Here is a 23,583-nt window from a genome sequence, read left to right on the forward strand (position 1 = left end):
TGTGACTCCACATCCTATCCACCTCCTATAGTCCACACTATAGGCCCCCATAATCAATCACTGATTCTAGCTTCTTTCAAGTCCTGGCTTTGTTACTATCATGCATACAAGCCCTGGGATGGCCAAAATGGGATCATTAATTGGCAATGGCTTCCTGGATCCCATATTAAGGATGGTATAGGGCCCCAGAATTTAGTGGGGGAAAAGCATCTGAACTGTCTGTCACAGGTGAGTGCATAAATGGGATAACACAAGTGCCTTCTATTTGTTTGCCCCGCTTTGTCCAAAATATTTGTTTCAAAAATAAAGTATATTACACAAAACAGCAATAAAATAAATTTTAGGCAATGGATCTATTAGCTGACATTCAATTTTCCCAGAAAACTTTACCTGAAGAACATAATCATGTTTAACTGTGTTCAAATATCATTAAATTGACAATGTCATTTCCCAACAAAGTGGTGTTTCCTAACAATATAATAATATATTCTTTTAGGGGGTATATAGCTATGTACTAAGTTGAATCTGTATACCTGAGTGATACCATGTTTCCGAGTTCTGCCGGTAAACTCCGGATTTTATTAGAGGACAGGTCCAGATACACCAGATTGTGAAGCTTGGCAATGTCTGAAGGAATGCGGGACAGGGAATTGTCACTTAGATACAAAGCTGTCAAGTGAGTTAGTGACCACAAAGATGAGCTTAAGCTTCTTACTTTTCCTGTAAAAGAAGAAAAAAATGGGGTAAGAATTATATAGTGTTCTATACCAAACGTAAAATAGATAGCTAGTGGGAAGAAGCTGCATAGCACAGGGAGATCAGCTTGGTGCTTTGCATCCACCTAGAGGGGTGGGATAGGGAAGATGGGAGGGAGACGCAAGAGGGAGGAGATATGGGGATATATGTATATGTATAGCTGATTCACTTTGTTATACAGCAGAAACTAACACACCATTGTAAAGCAATTATACTCCAATAAAGATGTTTAAAAAAAAAAGAATTATATAGTGTTCTCTACAATTTGGTCCCTGGATTAAGTAACATTTTAGATATTTTATTGAGTAATAATTTTTTTTTAATAAATTTATTTATTTTTGGCTGTGTTGGGTCTTCGTTGCTGCACACGGGCTCTCTCTAGTTGTGGCGAGTGGGGGCTACTCTTCATTGTGCTGTGCGGGCTTCTCATTGTGGTGGCTTCTCTTGTTGCGGAGCACGGGCTCTAGGCACGCAGGCTTCAGTAGTGGAGGGGGGGCTTCAGTAGTTGCGGCTTGCGGGCTCTAGAGCGCAGGCTCAGTAGTTGTGGCGCACAGACTTAGTTGCTCCGCAGCATGTGGGATCTTCCTGGACCAGGGCTCAACCCGTATCCCCTGCATTTGCAGGTGGATTCTTAACCACTGCCGCCACCAGGTAAGTCCCATATTGAGTAATAATTTATCACACAAAAAATTGTGAGAAAGGGGTCAATAGTAGAAACCTTACCGATTCTAGAACAATTCACTGCTATGATTAAGTTATAAACTCTCCACTTGGCAGACTAAAAAAAAAAAAAACCCATTTAAGGCAATATATCAATATTTAGATTCCATTGTTATTTTTAAGAATACAATAGTTAAGACTTTATCCTCTAAATTAGCCTCAGCTATGACAAGAAAAAGCATGAATAATTTATAGTAATGATAAGTCCAGTATTTCAACATGATTTGGACTTATACCAAAAAAAAAATCAAATCTAGTATCTCAGAGGCTATTCATATCTATACTCCAGAAAACAAGAATTTTGCCTAAAAACAGAAGGTACATGAGATATTCTCAGCTTAGCAAACTTTTAAAACCAAGAGTACCAAAGTAATAATTTCATCAATAATCATGTAATTAGACAAATCTGTACTGTATAATTAAAAGGAAAAATACCTGCACAGAAGCATTTCAGATATTAAGTCATAACTATACATAATCAAACTGTAACAGACACAGGATTCAAGAGTCAAAAGTAGTGACTAGAAACAGAATAATTTCTTTCAATGCAATATTAAATCTGTACTTTGGCAGTTCTTGATAAGATGACAATTGTTTCTAAATTCACCTAAGAATTTTCCCCATAATATCTTTAATAGTGCAGGTTATAGTCTGAGAGAGAATGAAACAAATGGATGTAATGAAAATTTAAGTCTTTGAAAACTGATTTTCTATTGGCTGAAAAAGCAGTCTAGAGACTTCTAATCAAAATGGAATAACAGGGACCAAATTTACTATCCCACCTGAACAATTATAAAACCAGACAATATACATGAATCAACAAATATCAGAGATCAGACACCAATCAGCACAGGAGAGTGATCCCTGAAGGATGGAAAACAAACAAGACACGCCAACAGCAGCACAGGGAGGGGATTCCAGGGAAAGAACACTGATCTCCCACAAGTTCAGGACACAGAGCAAATGTCCAGGGAAGCCAGGATGACTAGAATTTACAAAGGCAGAGTACCAGAGAGGAGAGAGATGAACAGAAAGGTCTGGAGATTTGAGGTTCCCCTCAAGCTGTCAACTGAGTACTGATCACCATATGCATGTGAGAAATTGCCTGACCCAAAGGGAAAAAACACCCAAAAGGAGTAAAGGTAACAACCCCTAGGTTCACACATCACCCAGGTTCACACATCACTCAATAAAGTAAAATTCACAATATCTGGCACCCAATTAAAAATTACTAGGTATGTAAAGCAACAGGAAAATATCCATAATGAAAAGTCAGTCAATTAAGACCAGTCCAGAAAAGATAATGATGATAAAATTAGTAGACAGACATTAAAAGTTACTTTAATTATATTCTATATGGTCAGAAGCTAGAAGGCTAAACATAGTAACTAGTGATACAAGATAGCACGCTCAAATTGAACTTCTAAAGTTGAACACCATGGTTAAGAGGAAATGGGGAATGACTGCTAATGTGTTGAGGGTTGCTTTTGAGGACAGTGAAAATGTTCTCAAATTGACTATGGTAATGGGTGCACAACTCTGTAACTATATAAAAACTACTGAATTTGCACCTTAAATGGGTGAATTGTGTGAATTATACTGTTACCAAAAGAGAGGCAGACAGACACACACACAGAGGTAGAAAAATTTCCACATTAATGCACTGAAGGAAAAAAGTCCTATCGACCTAGCAACCCAGAAAAAAACTTTCAAGAGTGATGGCAAATTGCAAGATGAAAAGAGCTATGGAGATGGATGGTAGTGATGGATGCACAACATTATGAATGTACCTGATAAAAAAACCTTCCCACAAAGAATATTCTAGAACCAGAAGAGTTCATTGGCAAATACTACCAAACATTTAAGGAAGAATTAATATCAATTCTGCACAAATTCATCCAGAAAACTGAAGAGGACAACACTCTCCAACTCATTCTATAAGGTCATCATCATCCTGACACCAAAACCAGACAAAACTAGTACAAGAAAACTACAAAATGACATCCTCATGAACATAAATGTAATCTGACAAAACAGATCCAACAATATATTAAAAGGATAATGACCAAGTAAGATTTGTGCCAGAAAAATGCTAGGTTTGTTGAACATTCAAAAAATATAATTTAAAAAATGTTTTCTCAGAAAAGAAAATCATCTAAATAAATGCAGGAAGAGCGTTTGACAAAATCAGCATCCATTCCTGATTTTTAAAAATCTCTCATACCAGCTGATTTTTCAGCAGAAACTCTACAGGCCAGAGGGAAGTGGCACAATATATTTAAAGTAATGAAAGGGAAAAACCTGCAACCAAGAATATTCTATCCAGCAAGGCTCTCATTCAAATTTGGAGAAATCAAAAGCTTTACAGACAAGCAAAAGCTAAGCTTTACAACAAACCAGCTTTACAACAAATGTTAAGGGAGCTTCTCTAGGTGAAAAATAAAAGACCACAACTAGAAAGAAAGTTATGAAAATGAAAAAGCTCACCAGTAAAGGCAAGCATACAGTAAAAGTAGGAAATCATACACACACACAATCCTAGTAGGGAGGCTAAAAAACAAAAAGTAGTAAAATCACTATGTCCACAAAAGCAGTTAACAGATATGCAAAAAACTAAGATGTAAAATGTGATATCAAAAACAGTAATTGTAAGGGGAGGAGAGTGAAAATGCAGGGTTTTTAGAATGCATATACACTGCTATACAAACCTCATGGTAACCACAAACCAAGTATCTATAATAGATATACACACAAAAAAGAAAAAGGAATCCAAACATAACACTAAAGACAGTCATCAAATCACAAGGGAACAAAAGAAGAAAAGGGAAAAAAGACCTAAAAAACCAAATCTAAAACAATTAACAAAATGGCAAAAAGAATATACATATCAATAATTACCTTAAACGTAAATAGACTAAATGCTCCAACCAAAAGACACAGAGTAGCTGAATGGATGCAAAAACAATACCCTATATATGCTACCTACAAAACACTCACTTCAGAACTAAAGACACACATAAAGTGAGTGAATGGAAAAAAGGAATTCTACCCAAATGGAAACCAAAAGAAAGCCAGAGTAGCAATACTTATATCAGACAAAACAGACTTTAAAATAAACATTGTTACAAAAGACCAAGGACACTACATAAGGACCAAAGGATCAATCCAGGAAGAAGATATAACAACTGTAAATATATACGCACCCAACATAGAAGCACCTAAATATATAAGGCAAATATTAACATACATAAAAGGAAAAATCAACAATAACACAATAATAGTAGGGGACTTAACACCCCACTTACATCAACGGACAAGTCATCAGAGAGAAAATCAATAAGGAAACAGAGACCTTAAATGACACATTAGACAAAATAGACTTAATTGATAAACATATAGAGAATTCCATCCAAAAGCAGCAGAATAAACATTCTTTTCAAATGCACAGGGAACATTCTCCAGGACAGATCACAGGCTAGGCCACAAAACAAGCCTCGGTAAATTTAAGAAAATTGAAATCATATCAAGCATCTTTTCTGACCACAATGCTACGAGATCAGAAATCAACTACAAGGGAAAAAAATGCAAAAAACACAAACAATATGCTATTAAACAGTCAATGCACCACTGAAGAAATCAAAGAGGAAATCAAAAAAACCTAGAGACAAGTGAAAATGAAAATGAAACTGAAAACACAATGATCCAAAATCTATGGGACACAGCAAAAGCAGTTCTAAGAGGGAAATTTATAGTGATACAAGCTAACCTCAGGAAACAAGAAAAATCTCAAATAAACAACCTAACCTTACACCTAAAGCAACTAGAGAAAGAACAAACAAAACCCAAAGTTAGTAGAAGGAAAGAAATCATGAAGATCAGAGCAGAAATAAATGAAATGGAGACTAAAAAAATAATAAAGATCAATAAAACTAAAAGTTGGTTCTTTGAAAAGATAAACAAAATTGATAAACCTTTAGCCAGACTCATCAAGAAAAAAGAGGAGAAGGCCCAAATCAATAAAATCAGAAATGAAAAAAGGAGAAGTTACAACCGATACCACAGTACCACAGAAATACAACGGATCATAAGAGACTACTATGAACAACTATATACCAATAAAATGGACAATGTATAAGAAATGGACAAATTCTTAGAAAGGTATAATCTCCCAAGAATGAACCAGGAAGAAATAGAAAACATGAACAGACCAATTACCAGTATTGATTTTGAATCAATAATTTTAAAACTCCCAACAAACAAAGTCCAGGACCAGATGGCTTCACTGGTGAATTCTACTAAATTTTTAGAGAAGAGTTAACATCTAACCTTCTAAAACTATTCCAAAAAATTATAGAGGAAGGAACATTTTTAATCTCGTTCTATGAGGCCAGCATCACCCTGATACCAAAATCAGACAAAGATATAACAAAAAAAAGAAAATTACAGGCCAATATCACTGATGAACACAGATGCAAAAATCCTCAACAGAATAATAGCAAATTGAATCCAACAACACATTAGAAGGATCATACACCATGATCAAGTGGGATTTATCCCAGGGATGCAAGGATTTTTCAATATCCACAAACCCATCAATGGGATACACCACATTAACAAATTGAAGAATAAAAACCATAAGATCATCTCAATAGATACAGAAAACACTTCTGAAAAAAACCAACATACATTTATGATAAAAAAAAACTCTCCAGAGATTGTGGATATAGAGGGAACTTACCTCAACACAATAAAGGTCATATATGACAAACCCACAGCTAGCATCATACTCAATGGTGAAAAACTGAAAGCATTCCCTCTAAGATCAGGAACAAGACAAGGATGCCCACTCTTGCCACTTTTATTCAACATACTTTGGAAGTCTTAGCCACAGCAATCAGACGAGAAATAAAAGGAACCAAATTAGAAAGGAAGAAGTAAAACTGTCACTGCTTGCAGATGACATGATACTATACATAGAAAATCCTAAGGATGCCACCAGAAAACTACTAGAGCTCATCAATGAATTCGGTAAAGTTGCAGGATACAAAATTAATATACAGAAATCTGTTGCATTTCTATACACTAACAACAAACTACCAGAAAGAAATGAAAGAAACAAAGTCATTTTGCATCACATCAAAAAGAATAAAATACCTAGGAATAAACCTACCTAAAGAGGCAAAAGACCTGTACTCCAAACAACTATTAGACCCTGATGAAAGAAAATGAAGACGACAAAAACAGATGGAAAGATATATCATGTTCTTGGATTGGAAGAATCAATAATGTTAAAATGACCATACTATCCAAGGCAATCTACAGATTCAATGCAATCCCTATCAAATTACCAATGGCATTTTTCACAGAACTAGAACAACAAATTTTAAATTTGTATCAAAAGAGAAAAGACCCTGAACAGCCAAAACAATCTTGAGAAAGAAAACCAGAGTGGGAGGAATTATACCCCCTGACTTCAGACTATACTACAAGCTACAGTACTCAAAACAGTATGGTACTGGCACAAAAACAGACACATAGATCAGTGGAACAGGACAGAAAGCCCAGAAATAAACCTACACACTTATGGTCAATTAATCTATGACAAAGGAGGTAAGACTATACAACAGAGAAAAGATGATCTCTTCAAAAAGTGGTGTTGGGAAAACTGGACAGCTATATGTAAATGAGTGAAATTCTCTAACACCATGTACAAAAATAAACTCAAAATGGATTTAAGACCTAAATGTAAGACCAGACACTAAAAAACTCCGAGAGGAAAACATAGGCAGAACAATCTTTGACATAAATCGCAGCAATATTTTTTGGGGATCTGTCTCCTAAAGTAAAGGAAATAAAAGCAAAAATAAACAAATGCAACCTAATTAAACTTAAAAGCTTTTGCACTGCAAAGGAAACCATCAACAAAACAAAAAGACAACCTACTCAATGGGAGTAAATATTTGCAAATGATATGACCTATAAGGGATTAATATCCAACATATATAAAAAGCTCATACAACTCAATATCAAAAACAACCAACCTGATTAAAAAATGGGCAGAACTGATTAGTTTTCCAAAAAGGAAATGCAGATGGCCAACAGGCACAGGAAAAGATGCTCAACATCTCTTATCATTGGGAAATGCAAATCAAAACCACAATGAGATACCCCTCACACCTGTCAGAATGGCTATCACCAAAAAGAACACTAATAACAAATGTTGGTGAGGATGTAGAGGAAAGGGAACCCTCCTACACTGTTGGTGGGAATGTAAACTGGTGCAGCCACTGTGGAAAATAGTATGAGGTTTCTCAAAAAACTAAAAATAGAATTACCATATGACGCAGCAATTCCACTCTTTAAACACTAATTCCAAAAGATACATGCGTCTCAATGTTTATAGCAGCATTATTTGCAATTGCTAAGACATGGAAGCAACCTAAGTGTCCATCAACAGATGAATGGATAAAGATGTGGTATATAGATACAACGAAATACTACTCGGCCATAAAAAGGAATGAAATTTTGCCATTTGCAGCAACATGGATGGACTTGGAAGGCATTATGCTAAGTGAATAAGTCAGACAGAGAAAGACAAATGTTGTATGATATCATTTATATGTGGAATCTAAAAAATATAACTAGTGAATATAACAAAAAGGAGGTACACACTCATAGATATAGAGAACAGCCTAGTAGTTACCAGTGGTGGGAGGGCGGGGGCGATATACGGGTGGGAGGTACAAACTACTGGGTGAAAGACAGGCCACAAGGATGTACTGTACAACACGGAGAATATAGCAAATATTCTATAATAACTGTAAATGGAGTGTAACCTCTAAAGATTGTATAAGAAATTTGAAAAAATTTTTTAATAAAATGAAACTTCTTGTACACTAAAAAAAAAATTTTAAACTCTCAGTAAGCTAAGAATAGAGAGCTTCCTCAATCTTGATAAAGGGCATCTACAAAAAGCTTAGTGGTTAAGGGATAAATCCTTTCCCTAAGGTCAGAAACAAAGCAAGAATATCTACTCTCACCACTACCATTCAACATTATACCAGAGGTCCTAGCCATTCCAAGAAAACAAGGAAAATTAAAAACTGAAAAGGGAGAAGTAAAGCTCTTTATTTGCAAATACCAAATAATCTATTTAAAAATCCTATGGAATCTATAAAAATTCTACCAATATGTGAGTTTAGCAAAGCCGAAGAACGAAAGATCGATATACAAAAATACCGTATTTCTGTATGCTAGCAATGAACAATCAGAAATTGAAATTTAAAAATCACATTTACAATTATTTACTGAATATCAAAATTATGAAACATTTAGGGGTAAATTTGACCAAAAAATGTGCAGAACCCGTGTGTACTAAGAACTACAAAACAATGCTGAGAGAAATGAAAGAAGTCCTAAGTAAGTGAAGAGAGATACAGTGTTCACAGATCAGAAGATTCAATATTGTTAAGATGTTAGATGTCCCCAAAGTGGTTTACAGAGTCAACACAATCCCAATGAAAATATCAACAAGTTTGAAACTGGCATGCTGATTTTAAAATTCATATGAAAATTCAAAGGACTTAGAAAAGCCAAAGCAACTCTGAAAAAGAACAAAGCTAAAAGACCAACACTACCTGATTTCAGGACTAATTATATAAAGAACTCTCAAAACTCAATAAAAAGAAAACAACCTAAAACAGGTAAATGATGTGAACAGACACTTCACCAAAGACGACATAGAGATGGCAAATAATCACATGAAAAGATGCTCAACATGAGTAGTCACTCGGGAAATGCAAATTAAAACCACAATGAGATACCACTGCACACCCAGAAGAATGGCTGAAATTAAAAAGACTTGCCTTGCCAAGCGTTGGTGAGGGTATGGATCAAAGACATGTAACAGGAATGTAAAATGAGACAACCTCTTTGCAAAACAGTCTGTCAGTATTTTTAAAAGTTAGACATACACCTATCATATGACCAGTTCCATTCTTAGGTATTTGACCAAGAGAAACAAAGCTATGCCCACACAAAGACTTACACATAAAATGTTCACAGTAGCTTAATTTGTAATAGCCAAATACTAGAAATCATCCAAATATGTTCATCAACAAGTGAATGATAAACAAATGTTGGCATATCCAAATAATGGAATAATACTTGATAATAAAAAGAATGAACTACTGACCAACAAAAATGGATAAATCTCAAATTAAGTAGATAAAAATAAAAGAGTACATACCTTAGGACTTCACTTACATAAAAATTCTACAAAATGTAAAGTAATCTATGGTTATAGAAATCAGAACAGTGGTTGCCTGCATATCGGAGAGGGGATGAAGAAATGAGGGTGGCAGGGAAGGATGGACTACAAATTTAGGGGAATGATGGGTATGTTCATTCTTGAATGTGGTGATGGCTTCAAAGATGTACACGCAGATCAAAATACATCACATTACTCAATTATTACATGTCAACTATACCTCAATAACGTTGTGTAATAAAATCTATCGTGATCTAAGAAGGTGTTTTTCCTTACTGTATAATAATTAAGAGTAGAATATGTGACACAGACTATTTGTAAACTCAATTTGATTTACTTAATTTTCAGGTCATAAAACTGAAACACACAGCTAATATTCAATATGAATAAAGCACTTAAAATATAATAAACTATTTACTGAGAGCCTACCACGTGTTTCAGCCCCCTACACTCAAGGTACTACTTAAGAAGAAAAGGTAAAAGGACTTGAGAAATGTATTTTTATACTTCAACTTAATTGGAAGGATATAAAATTCTCAAACAATAAGGTAGACAAAAAGAAAACCAGAAAGTCTGTGAAGAAGGGAAGGGAGGGCTTCCCTGGTGGCGCAGTGGTTGAGAGTCTGCCTGCCGGTGCGGGGGACGTGGGTTCGAGCCCTGGTCTGGGAGGATCCCACATGCCACGGAGCAACTGGGCCCGTGAGCCACAACTACTGAGCCTGCGCGTCTGGAGCCTGTGCTCCGCAATGAGAGGCCGCGATAGTGAGAGGCCCGCGCACCGCGATGAAGAGTGGCCCCTGCTTGCCGCAACTAGAGAAAGCCCTCGCACAGAAACGAAGACCCAACACAGTCAAAAATTAAATAAATAAATAAATAAATAATAATTTAAAAAAAGAAGGGAAGGGAAAAAAAAGTCAAGTGTAAGGAATCATGTATAAATACATCAATCATACAGGGGTTGGAGAGAGAAGGGAAGGGAAGACTCAGACCTCTACCATACGCCAAAAAGAAAAATTCTGGAATAAATTTATAAACACCAAAACCCAGAAAAGAAATGGAAGAGAATATATCTAAGCATAACTCATATCCTAGAATCCAACAATGAAAGCACTGTCAGGTTTGAATTCATTAAAATTTAAAACCTCTACAGTTGACCTTTGAACAATGTCGAGGCTCCACACATAACCTGCAGTAAGTCCTCCGTATCTGCAGTTCTGCATCCTCGGATTCAACCAACCTTGGATCGTGTAGTACTACAGTGTGCATTTACTGAAAAAAACCTGCATATAAGAGAGCCTATGCAGTTCAAACCAGTAATTTCAAGGGTCAGCTGTACATGGTGGAGATGCCAACATGTTTGGCAGCCAAAGAGATAACATCCATTAACTCAGCCAACTTTCAGTGACTAGTATACTGGTGTGGGGACAGAATGGTAAATAAGACAAAGTTCCTACCCTCAGGATTTTTTATGTGAGCTCCATAATAAAAAATAAAACAAAAAGTATGGGCTTCCCTGGTGGCACAGTGGTTAAGAATCCACCTGCCAATGCAGGGGACATAGGTTTGACCCCTGGTCTGGGAAGATCCCACATGCCGTGGAGCAACTAAGCCTGTGCGCCACAACTACTGAGCTTGTGCTCTAGAGCCTGAGAGCCACAACTACTGAGCCTACGCGCCTAGAGCCCGTGCTCTGCAACAAGAGAAGCCACCGCAAATGAGAAGCCTGCGCACTGCAACGAAGAGTAGCCCCTGCTCGCCACAGCTAGAGAAAGCCGCGCGAAGCAACAGAGACCCAAGGCAGCCAAAAATAAATAAATGAAAGAAATTTTTAAACAATAAAAAATAAAACATAAAACAAAAAATAAAGCAATCAGCAATAGGAAAATGAACAACAGATAAGAACAAGTAAATCAATCAATAAAAAACAAAGGATCAGTAATTTTAAAAAGTTCATTTCAGTAATGAAAGAGATGCAAATTTAAATAAAACACTTCTACCTATGCACGTAGCAAAATAAGAGGATTAATACCCAGTAATGACAAGGCTAAGGGGGAAACAGATGCACTCATGCATTATGGGAAAAATACAACCATATTTTAATCCTGTAGTAATAGCTACTAAAATTTTAAATCTGAATATTCTTTGCCCCACCACAATTCCACAATTAGAGGTTTACCTTATGAAAATGCTATTCAAGTATCCCAAGATATATACTGTTAGTAGTAGGGAAAAATTTGGAATAACATAAATGATCATTAATAGGGCATACTTAAATTTTGGATCACATATACAATGCAATTCTGCAGCCATTAAAGAGGATGCAGTAGAGCTATATACATTGATACGGAAAGATGTTTTTTTAAAAAAAAGAAAGTAGGAAAAAAGCAAATTTCAAAGCATTATATTATAGTACTCCATTTTTGAAAAAATTTTGGTTTAAAAGATCAAAGGTTATAGAAGCAAAAGAATGTAACATACTGTAGAGAAAGATAAATCTCTACTGGTAGAACTAGGTAATCCAAGAAATTAAGGTTCCTAATTTTCTGGTAGAGGTCAATGAACAAGGAAGACAACTTTTGAGGTTCTGATGACATCTATTTACTTCTCCATAAACTGAACATATTCCTGAGCACTCAAAAATTTGCATTCAATTTTAAGCAGTTTAGTGACTTGAGAAAAGCTGGGATTATCCTGGTCTAGGTTAAGAGCCCTGTTTTGATAAGTAATTTCATTCTAAAGTGCCCAGAATCCTTTATTGCTAAATATCAGGAGACAGAAAGAATCTAATTAGTGCTCCCTGAAATGAGAGGGGTGATTAGCAAACACTAAAGAGATTAGGTGTAATCAGGGTTACCTACAGAGAGATCACTACCTCCACATTTGCAGATACAAAAAAACCCCGAAATCTTGACTAAATCTCTAAAACTCTGACATTGTAGAAGAAATAAGAATTACAGCTGATCTTCATTACTCCTGGATTCTGTATTTGCAATTTGCCCACTCCCTCAAATTTATATGTAATTCCCAAATCAATTCTTACAACGATTTCACAGTCATTCACAAATATGCGCAGAGTAGTAAAAAAAAAATTGGAGTTGCTCAAGTTTCCAACTGAGGTCCAACAAGGCAACACTCCTTCTTCTTGTTGCAGCTCTCACAATGTAAACAAGTATCTTTTTCACTATTTAGTGCCACAGTTTTTGCATTTTTGTGCTTTCTGAGTGATTCTGATGAATAAAATGGCCCTCAAGTGTAGTGCTGAATGCAAGGCTGTGTGATGTGCCTTTAGATAAAGCTTCCTTCAGGCACAAGTTACACGGCTGCTGGCCATGAGTTTAATTTTAATGAGTGACAATATACAGTAAACAAGGTGTCTTTAAATAGAAACACACAAAACAGCTTAAGTACTGATCAGCTGACAAAAATGTTACCACCAGAGGTTCATAGGAACCTAACTCTTTATTTCCTCTGGGAGTAATGGTTCAGTATTTGCTAACTCAGGTAGTTATACAGAACATAACTACAGCGAATAATGAGAATCAACTATAATCGGAAAAGGTGGTAATTTGAATTTTTCTGCAGTCACAACTCCAGATGAAGTTCAAGACTAGGATTTCAGGCTCCTACCAAGGGAAACTGCAACCTCACAAAAGAAAGACTCTGTTGTAAGATTTGGAAAGAAACTAGATTAAATTACACAAAGGGTGCTAAGGAAAACATTTGGCAGATTAAATACAGCAATAATGCTTAGTTTAAAAATAGCAGCGTTGACAAGGGAGGAAATGAACTTAATGCACCAAGTGTTAAGTTCGTATGAGCTAACAAATGGAAGTTTCGATCCATAAAGGAAAACACAATTGCAGAGGTACATACACATCGTTGAACTGTGGTGGGAAGGAATTCATGTCCTCATAGCAACAGAGAGATGCAGCTTGTACAAATTAAACAGATCTAATTTAAGTAAAAGACTATACCTGAAGGTAGTAAGCCTAGAACCTGAGAATGGAAAGACTAAGGCCAAATATTTAGGAAGAAGACAAAAAGTGAGAGAAAGGGGAGAATGTTAGTTCAAAATAAAATGACCACCACAGTGTGATGTAGAAAAGAATGATGCATTCAAAGTCAGGGGACTTACATTTTACAGTTCTGTGCTCTACCACTAAGTAGCTCTACCACTTAACAACTGCCCTTAAGAAAAGAAGATGTTTTTTGCAAAGCTGAGTCACTAACATCTAAACTAGTTAATCTCCTTACACTTTTCTTAAAAACATAACATTTTTTAGATGAACATGCTTATTAAATAATACAGCACCATTAAAAAACAAAATTCTATCACCCAGCATAACTACCATTATATCACATTCATATTGTTAATATAAAAAATAAATAGGAATCAAAATGGACTGAACTATACATGCTTCTTCAATTTGATTTAATAAAAGAAAAAAATGGAAAACTAATGGAACTATAGACCTTCAAACTTTTTTTTCTTTTTCTTTTGCTACAAAAGATTTTCTAAAATCCCTCTAAGGTTAAGAGAAGTTCTAAAAAACATTAAAGGTTAGAGTCTTTATAGTTTTAACTGCATGTTCCACTTTTAAACTTGACTCCCTATAATAAAACAGAAAGAGATCATCGCTTTACATTTCTTCCCACCGAGTCATTACATTACTTCTGTCAAAATTACAAATGCATATACCATTTGATCTACAAATATATCAGCAGAAATACAAAATAACCTACAAGGTTATTCACTACAACACTGTTCGTCACAGACTGACCATCAGTACTGTATCACTGAAATAAATTACAGTACACATGTGATAGAATATTATGGAGCTTAAAACATACAGGAAAGCTATCTATATACTTTTTAGAAATCGCTCCAAAACATGTTACATTAAAAAAAAGAGCAAAGTGCAGAAATATGTATATAATATACTACCTTTTGAATTAAAAATAAGGTATGGAATAAGAATCTATTTTGTATATGCACAGAAGGACTCCAAAGGGATGCAAAAGCAATTAATAAAGCTGTATGTGAATGGCCACATGCCTGTGCATGCTAGGAGGTATAAGACGGGGATGAGAGACTTCCACTGTATACTTTTTTATATTCTCACATGTCCCCTCTTCCTGAGATGTGGTTAACTCTGCTTTCCCCTGACTAATATCATTAACTCAGGAGTCAGCTATTCTAAGGATGCTTTCCATGATTCCCCCTGGTTCAGACAATCTTAAAGATGATAAATGGTTCAAGCTTTCTCCCCTGTATTTATCATGGTTTGATAATTACCTTATTGTGGGAATTTCCTCCTATAGCCTGCTGGATTCGTGAAATCTTATGTCCCATCAGAAGTTTCAGAATAAATGAATGAATGAGTGACATGTAAGTGACTCCAATGAGTTCATGATGGCCTCAGAGCCACCATTCAGTACCTGTTGCCTCTACTTGGGTTTCCCTCCTCCCCTGTTTACCCACCCCCACTATGAACTTCCATATAGCAGACACCAGGGTTGTCCAGGGGGTGAGCAGATGCACAAGCTGATAACATAATGAAAGCTACCTGACTCTGGAGCTACACTTCTCACATTACCAAGACAGAGCCAAATATAATATTTAAATTTCTTTTTAAATCAGAAGTATTTGATCCAGAATTTGAGAGACATGGTCTATCACTCTCCAATGGAGAAACAGTAAGTGTGAATACAGGTTATTTTCATGATAAACTCAAGCTTTCAAAATGTTGGAAAATGTCACAAAGTAGAAAAGACTAATATGCAGCCTACAGCCAGGGCACCTGATTCAAAGATCATTTAATGACTACCAAGGAGTCCAGACCCAAGCCCCTATTTCCTGGAAGGTTCCTGGATGTGGCTCTGGTTAGTACATTCTCCTTGCCCTACACTGCTACTTCAAGAGGCTGGAACAAGTAGTTGTTCTGGGATACAGATGTATCTCAAAAACAGGGAACCAGTGTTGCCCCCATACAATGAAAAAACAATAAGACCACCACCAAATGAGGAACCTGAGAGTTGTTTGGTATCTGCAGATTCTTTAAGCAGAATTTTCAAATCTGTGCACATCTAGATTTCAGTTTCCTATAACAAGAGAGTAATTTGTTGTTGACCAATCATCCCACTGGGGGGAAAGAAAAACTAGGTAAAAATAGAGGAAACCCCCCCCCCCAAAATGAGCTCAAAAGCAATGGAGGACTACAGAGGCAGCAAAGACATGAGAGACAAAGAACCTGGAGGAAAGGGAAGCAAATAGAAGTAATGAGCGAGACACATCCCACCACATTACTTCTGGAAGAATATGTTAAATCACAAGCAGTAACGAGCGAGACACATCCCACCACGTTACTTCCGGAAGAATATGTTGAATCACAAGCAGCAGAAGCAAGTAGATGAGGTGAAAGCTGGGGCTGAAAGGCTGAGGTGTTGAGCACAACTTCAAGTCCTCTTACACATTTGGGAAGACAAAATGGGAACTGAAGAACCACCAAAGAATTAGACTCTGTTAACCATCAAGATTCCAGTTGGCATCTATAAATGAAATAGGGGTGACCCTGAAGTAAGTCAACTCTTATAACCACTGAACACCAGGCTTAAATGAGATGAATGAATCCCTGATTAGATTAAGGTCACCCACCCATTCCTATCACAACTGCCTGACAAACACAGAAGCAAATTCACTCCTAAGAAAGAGAATACCATCCAGACCATCAAATTATTCTACCAATTCATATATAATTGCTAGTATTTAATAAAAATTACCAGACCAAGGGAGTGAAAAACAGAAGAAAAAGAGAAACAACAAAACAGAACCCCCAGGAGATTCAGATACTGGAGTTACCAAACACAATTTAAAAAAAAAAAAAAATTGATAGACTTACATTTTCAGCAAGATAGAGTAATATGGACTGGATTTACCCTCCCCCCTAAAACAACGAAAAAACCGGACAAATAAATGAAAAACTGAGTTTCGGACACTGGACACCAGGCAGCACAGGACAGTGATCGTCGATAGATGGGGAACAAACAAGGTGAGCCCTTAAGACTGTTCCAGTTTACTGCTACAGTTTCCAGAAAGTAATGCAGGTAGACAGAAACCAGGTGGAGTCTGCTGATATCATGTAGGTTGAGGAGATAAAGCTGCGAGTCCAAAGATGCCAAGGTGGCTACAGTTCACAGGGCAGAGGGCCAGAAAGGAGAGACTAAACAGACAGAAAGCTCTGGAGATCAGAAGAGAATACTCCCACCCACCCACCCACCCAGCCACATTATCACAACTGGGAGGAATTTAGTGCAATTCAGTAACGAGTGCAAAGTGTCCACAGTAAGTCTGAAAGTAGTCTGGGCCCCAGAGATTCTCCAAACTGACCAGCCAAGGCCCCACACTGGAAAAAAAAGCTCCAAAAATGGAAATAAAATTAAAAAGGACAGGTATAAAAAGAGAAGAAGGGAAAAAAAGGTCCAGATAAAAATGAGAGACGGGAACAGAACCAGAAAGTTTCAGAAAACAAATTCCCACATTGCGAACACTCTGCAAACAAACAAAACACAGAAGAGGGAGCTCGGAAGTTAGAAAAAGTATCCTGAATCACAACTAGAAGTTCAGAAAAACTAAATTTAAATAAAAATGAACAACAGAAAAGTTTTAAGGTCAAATCCCATAAAAGTAGTTACATATTTTTAAAAGATAGTATAAGAAAAAAGAGTGTAAGGACTAGAGTAACTCCCTATAGACAACAAAAACATAACACAAACACACCCCAAAAACTATCACCTACAATTTCAAAATGAGCTGAAAGGTATTAAGAAATGATAAAGCAATAAAAGAACATATATTAGATTTAGAAAAACTCAGTAAAGGAAAACTACACTACAAAGAACTTAATAATGAATAACCACACAAGAGAACACTTTTAGAAAAGAGAAAAATTGTTTTAAATCACAAAGGAAAAAATAAGAAAGGATTAAAAAACCAATCACTTTCTTATATACCAGAGATAAACAAATGGAATTTGACATTAAAAACACAATACCATTAGCACCTCCCAAAATGAAATATTTAGTTATAAATCTAACAAAATATGCCCATGCTCTGTATGAGGAAAACTGTACAACTCTGATGAAAGCTATCAAAGAACTAAATAAATGTAAAGATATTCCATGTTCCTGAATAGGAAGACTCAACTTTGTCAAAATGTCAGCTCTTCTCAACTTATCTATAGATTCAATGCCATCTCAACTAAATGCCCAGCAAGTTATTTTGTGGATACTGACAAACTAATTCTAAAGTTTATATAGAAAGGAAAAAGATACAGAATAGCCAACACAAAATTGAAGGAGAGAACAAAATTTGGATGCTATCTGACTTCAAGACTTACCATAAAGTTACAGTAATCAAGACTGTGGTATTGGCAAAAGAACACATAAATAGATCTATGAAACAGAGCCCAGAAATAGACCCACATAAATACAATCAACTGATCTTTGACAAAGGAGCAAAGGCAATACCATGGAGAAAACTCATTTCAACAAATGGTGCTGGAACAACCAGACATCCACAAGCCAAAAAAAAAAAAATAATCTAACCTTACACTCTTCATAAAAATTAACTCAAAATAGATCATACAGCTAAATATAAAACACAAAACCATAAAACTCCTAGAAGATAACACAGGAGAAAATCTACATGATTTGAGTTTGCAATGACTTTACAAACACCACCAAAAGCACAATCTGTGAAAGAAATAATTAATAAACTGGACTTTATTAAAATTAATAACTTTTGCTCTATGAAAGACACTGTTAAGAGAATGAGAAGACAAGCCACAGACTGGGAGAAAACGCTTGCAAAGACATAGCTGATAAGGAACTGTTATCTAACTTATACAAAGAACTCTTAAAACAAGAAAACAAACAACCCAATTAAAAAATGGGCAAAAGACCTGAACAGACACTTCACCAAAGAAGATATGCACACAGTAAATAAGCATATGAAAAGATGCTCTTAATCATATGTCATCAGGGAAATAAAAATTAAAATAACATGAGATACCACTACACATACCCATTAGAATGGGCAAAATCCAGAACAATAACAATGTCAAATGTTGGAGAGGATGTAGAGCAATAGGAACTCTCATTCATTGCTAGTGGAAATGCAAAACGATACAGCCATTTTGGAAGACAGTTTGGCAGGGTTTTTTTTTTACAAAATTAAACATATTCTCACCATATGATCCAGCAATCGTGCTCCTTGGCATTTACCCAGGAGTTGAAAACTTACATCCACACAAAAACCTGCATGTGGACATTTATAGCAGCTTTATTCATAATTGCTGAAACTTGGAAGTAACCAAGATATCCTTCAGTAGGTGAATGGATAAACTGCGATACATCTAGACAATGGAATATTACTTAGCACTAAAAAGAAATGAACTATCAAGCCATGAAAAGACACGGAGGAACTTAAACGCACATTACTAAGTCAAAGAACCCAATCTAAAAAGTCTACATACTGTTTGATTCCAAGGATGTGGCATTCTGGAAAAGGCAAAACTATAGAGACAGTAAAAAGATCAGTGGTTGCCAGGGGTTCAGGGGGAGCAAAGTAGGAAAGAACAGGCAGAGCACAGAGGATTTTTAGGGCGGTGAAACTACTCTGTATGATATGACAATGGTGGATACGTGTCATTATACATTTGTCTAAACCCCAAAATGTACAACACCAAGAGCGAACCCTAATGTAAACTATGAACTTTGGGTGATAATGACGTGTCAATGTAGGTTCATGGATTGTAACAGATGCACCACTCTGGTGGGGGATGTTGACAGTGGAGGGGTCATGAACTGTACTTTATGTCAAAGGTGCCTGTGAACCGAAAACTGCTCTAAAAAATAGTCTAGTAAAAAAAAAATTAAAAATCAGCAGTTGCTAGGGGCTGAAAGTGGGGGGAGGGTCTGCCTACAATGGAGCAAGGGGAAGTTTTCTGGGGGGATGAAACCATTCTATATTGTAATTGTGATGGTGGTTACACGACTGTCTGTCTGTACTTGTAAAAGAATGGTACAACAGTAAGGGACTGAACTTACTGTACTTTATTTTTAAAAGTGATTCTGAGACAAATACGGAAATACTCAAATTCAGAGAATAAATCTCTCTGAAAGAAAAATTAAAGCAAGGGATCAGAACAAATACTAAAATTATAATCCAAGGAAACTTTCCTGAAATTAAAAGAGAAAATATTCAAACTACACATTGAAAGAGCATATTATACCTGAGAATATCAAGGCAGAACAACCTATACCAAAATATATTCAAGTAAAATTACTGATTTTAAGGGGAAAAAATCCTTTGGGCAAATAACTAATAATGAAAAAAAATTAGACTGTCATCAAGCCTACAGCAAAACTGGAGTGACATATTTAAGACACTTAAGGAAAGAATTCACATTTCCTTATTCCCAAGGAATTTCATTAAACCAAACTGACTCTCAAATATAAACTCTCAAATGAGTTTCTTGCAAGTTGTTATCAACTTGCAAGAAACTCAGAATATTGTTCCCATGAGCCCTTTCTCAGGGAACATCTAGAGAACAAGCTTCCAGAAAACCAAAATAGGAGGTACTGAATATACAGTTACTTGCAAAACTAATTCTAAATAGGAGGGTTTATGCAAGTTAAATGGGAAAGCTGATAGTATGTAATGGCTACATACTATGACAATGTAGATTGAGTACACCTATTTAATTGGGGGGGATAAAACTCATATTACTGGTGGTATTTTTAGTTCTGTTATTGTAAGATTATTATGTGTGTAATATGGGATAAAGCAATTAAGTAATTATGGGATACTCAAACTCCAGCATCCCATGACCCTGAGAACTAGGACTCTCAGTATGAAAGAAGATATAGATGTAACTATAAAAAAGGTTAGTTAAAACTCCTGTTATCCTGAATTTGAGTCAAAAATAGTATATTTTCTTAAGATATTTTAATTTTAAATGTACAAATATATTTTATAGCTATAAAGATATTTTATCATAAAAGTATGTATATATTTTTTATCACATCTTTCATCATAAATGTATATAACCACATACATATATGTCAAATTTCCTAGCACAGTCCAGTGAAAAGACCTACAAACGACGACCAACCCAGTAGCAACGAGCACTCCTAGCAATAGATATTATGGTCTTGAAATAGCATTTCCAAGTAAAACAACCAATTCTTCCTTGGGAAAAAATGACATACTTCATGTTTGAGGCAGGAAATACAAGATGAGGCAAGAAAATCTTGCCATTTAATCTTTCCAGATAGCAAGGAAACCACCAAAGACAACTAAGGTTATGTCAAAGAACCCAGAAGTCATTTAAAGAATCTCTCCCATTTGCCAACAACAGGACAATTTTAAGCAACAAAGTAAGAGTAATCATGACAACTCATGGCATATGTTTGAAACTAAATATACTAGTTAATAATGATACTTTAAAAATCTAACTGGTCACCCTCAAAGGACAATAGTTTATCCTGAAAACTAGTAAATAAAAGGAAAGAAATAAGCATTCTTTTCTGCCTTTCCTATACAAATTGTACCTTGAGTAATCAATTAGTAAATGAGGGAGTAAATCAACAATACTCCAATATAAAATAAAAATTAAATTTTAAAAAAATGAAGGAAAGTATCTCTTTACAGATGCAGCTCACTTAATTTAAAAAAAGACAGAATATCGCTATTTTGCAACCCTCAAAGAATTAATGGCTCTAGGCACTGCACTGAACATCAGTAGGAAAGGCGGCCTTTTTACCTTATGTGCCTCCTGAAGTAAAAGGACAATACCACATACACAACACAACCTTCAGTCCTGTCAAGGGTCTTAAATTCTGAGTCTGATCAAGCCTCTGCATCCTGCTGCCCATATGGATGAGAAACATGTTGAAATGCATGCAGCAAAATATAGACTGTGGAGTAACAACAGGTCAAACTGCTCAGGTTCAACAGATAAATTGTAAAGAAAAGGATGGAGGGGGAACATGTAAACTAAGACATATCAAATAAAAAAGGGGGGGACTAAACTAAAATGCTTAGGTGTACATAACTTGGTGTTAAAACTATAAGGAAACAAAAGAAGTGATTACTATAAAAGTCAGGGTAACAGTTACTTTTGGGGAGCAGGGAAGGACTTGTGATTGGCTGTGGTGTGGAAGGGGTTCTGGGATAAGTGAAAAACTTCTAATTCTTGACCTGCGTATCATAAGGCTTCTGGCCTTGTAATAATTCACTAATATATCTGTGTGGTTTTCTTGAGGATTTTTTTTTTTTTTTTTTGACCGCAGCACGCAGCTTTGTGGGGGGAATCTTCATTCCCCAACTAGGGACTGAACCCGGGCCCTCGGCAGTGAGAGCTCAGAGTCCTAACCACTGGACAGCCAGGGAATTCCCAGTTTTCTTTATCTCTGTTTCATTTTACAATAAACAAGGCTTTCTTTAAAAAGTAAATGATTAATAGTAATTTGGCTTATCTGGTTACCTCCAAATGGCACAAGGATCTAACCACCCATCTCCCTAGAACCAGAAGAGTATATTAGATTACTGCAGGTCCAGGATTCAATGACCTCAGATCCCTGGAACTTTGTATCACAGGATCTGAAGGAACTGATGCTAGAGCATATTCATGAAATAACTGTCTTAGCGTGAAATGAATTCAGCCTTGAAAATTTCTACACACAGGAGTTTATGTATTAGGGATTGACTTAAGACAATAAAGTGGCCTTCCTGATAGTGGCTTTGTTAATTATAAGGTCTTGTTCCACAGACCTATTCAATCAATAGTTTATCCTCCATGATACTTGGTAAAGATAAGACTTTGTTAAGAATGTTACTTTAGAGGACTCTTTCCTCTTCCTTCCTATCTTGTACATAGATTTCTGCCCAAAGTTTAGAGTAAGCAGAGAACAGTGACTCAAAATTGCCAAGGAGTTGCCAACATGAGGTAGAGGGAGGAGAGAGTGAAGAAGCCCCTTAACCTCAGACATACAATCTCACTGACCTAAGTGAGCACTTTCTAGATTACCCAAACTTTCTAGAAGCAAAGGACTTGTAATTCAAAAACTGCTAATACAGACTGAAAAAAAGAAAAATATAGTTAAATACCAATCCGGCAGAAATTAAAAGGGGAAGTTGGAGTGGTGACCGCCTGTGCTTCAAAGGCTCCCCTGACACAGAAAATCAAATTTGACAGGAGAGGCAAAAGAAGAGAGAAATTTCACTCTCCATCACACCATACCAGCTCTCCAAAAATCGAAGAGGAAGAAAAGGAGAGACCCATGTGGGCACCGACCTCTACTATGGCTGCAGAGGAGGGTGTTTAGGTTTACTCAATAGATTAATCAGAACTCTTGAGCTGACAAGGGAGAAATACTATCATCATAACTTCCTTTTTGCTTTCTGTATAGCACCCTTCTGCTTAGACTTGGCAGTTATATTTTGTCTATTAGTTATTTACACTGGTATATTCCCTTCTTCTCACTCCCTAATATGCCATAAGCTTCAGAATGAAAGGGAATATGTTTTTTTCATCTATATATTTTCCATATGCCTAGTATAGCACCTGGCAAAATGTTTTACACATAGCATATACTCAGTATGTTTGCTGCATTAAATTAAAAAAAAAAAATCAAGGGCAATCAGGTGAAAGAAGAGAAAACTTGCTCTGTATTATTTCAGAAGGCAAAACCCAAGACAAACTAGAAGGAAAGTATGGGGAGGCCAACATGAACACAAACTTTCTTTAGCACTGGTTGCCTTGAGAAGTAATAAT

General features: G+C 36.1%; 1 protein-coding gene across 4 annotated transcripts in view; it reads right to left on the reverse strand.

The window, feature by feature from the left end:
- CNOT6 (CCR4-NOT transcription complex subunit 6) overlaps nucleotides 1-23,583 on the reverse strand; it is a 64,617-nt gene that overhangs the window by 27,550 nt on the left and 13,484 nt on the right. For 2 of the 4 annotated variants that reach the window (XM_068536492.1, XM_068536491.1), the window contains exon 3: nucleotides 534-720. The exons of 1 other annotated variant lie outside the window; for it this stretch is intronic. In XM_068536492.1, the coding sequence (XP_068392593.1) occupies nucleotides 534-720 (187 nt within the window). Of the gene's footprint in view, nucleotides 1-533; nucleotides 721-1,479; nucleotides 1,535-23,583 lie in introns of all 4 variants that reach the window. One more of the 4 variants, XM_068536494.1, reaches the window with a different exon arrangement.

The sequence above is a fragment of the Eschrichtius robustus genome, chromosome 2 (assembly GCF_028021215.1).
Source record: "Eschrichtius robustus isolate mEscRob2 chromosome 2, mEscRob2.pri, whole genome shotgun sequence".
In the NCBI taxonomy this organism is placed as follows: domain Eukaryota; kingdom Metazoa; phylum Chordata; class Mammalia; order Artiodactyla; family Eschrichtiidae; genus Eschrichtius; species Eschrichtius robustus.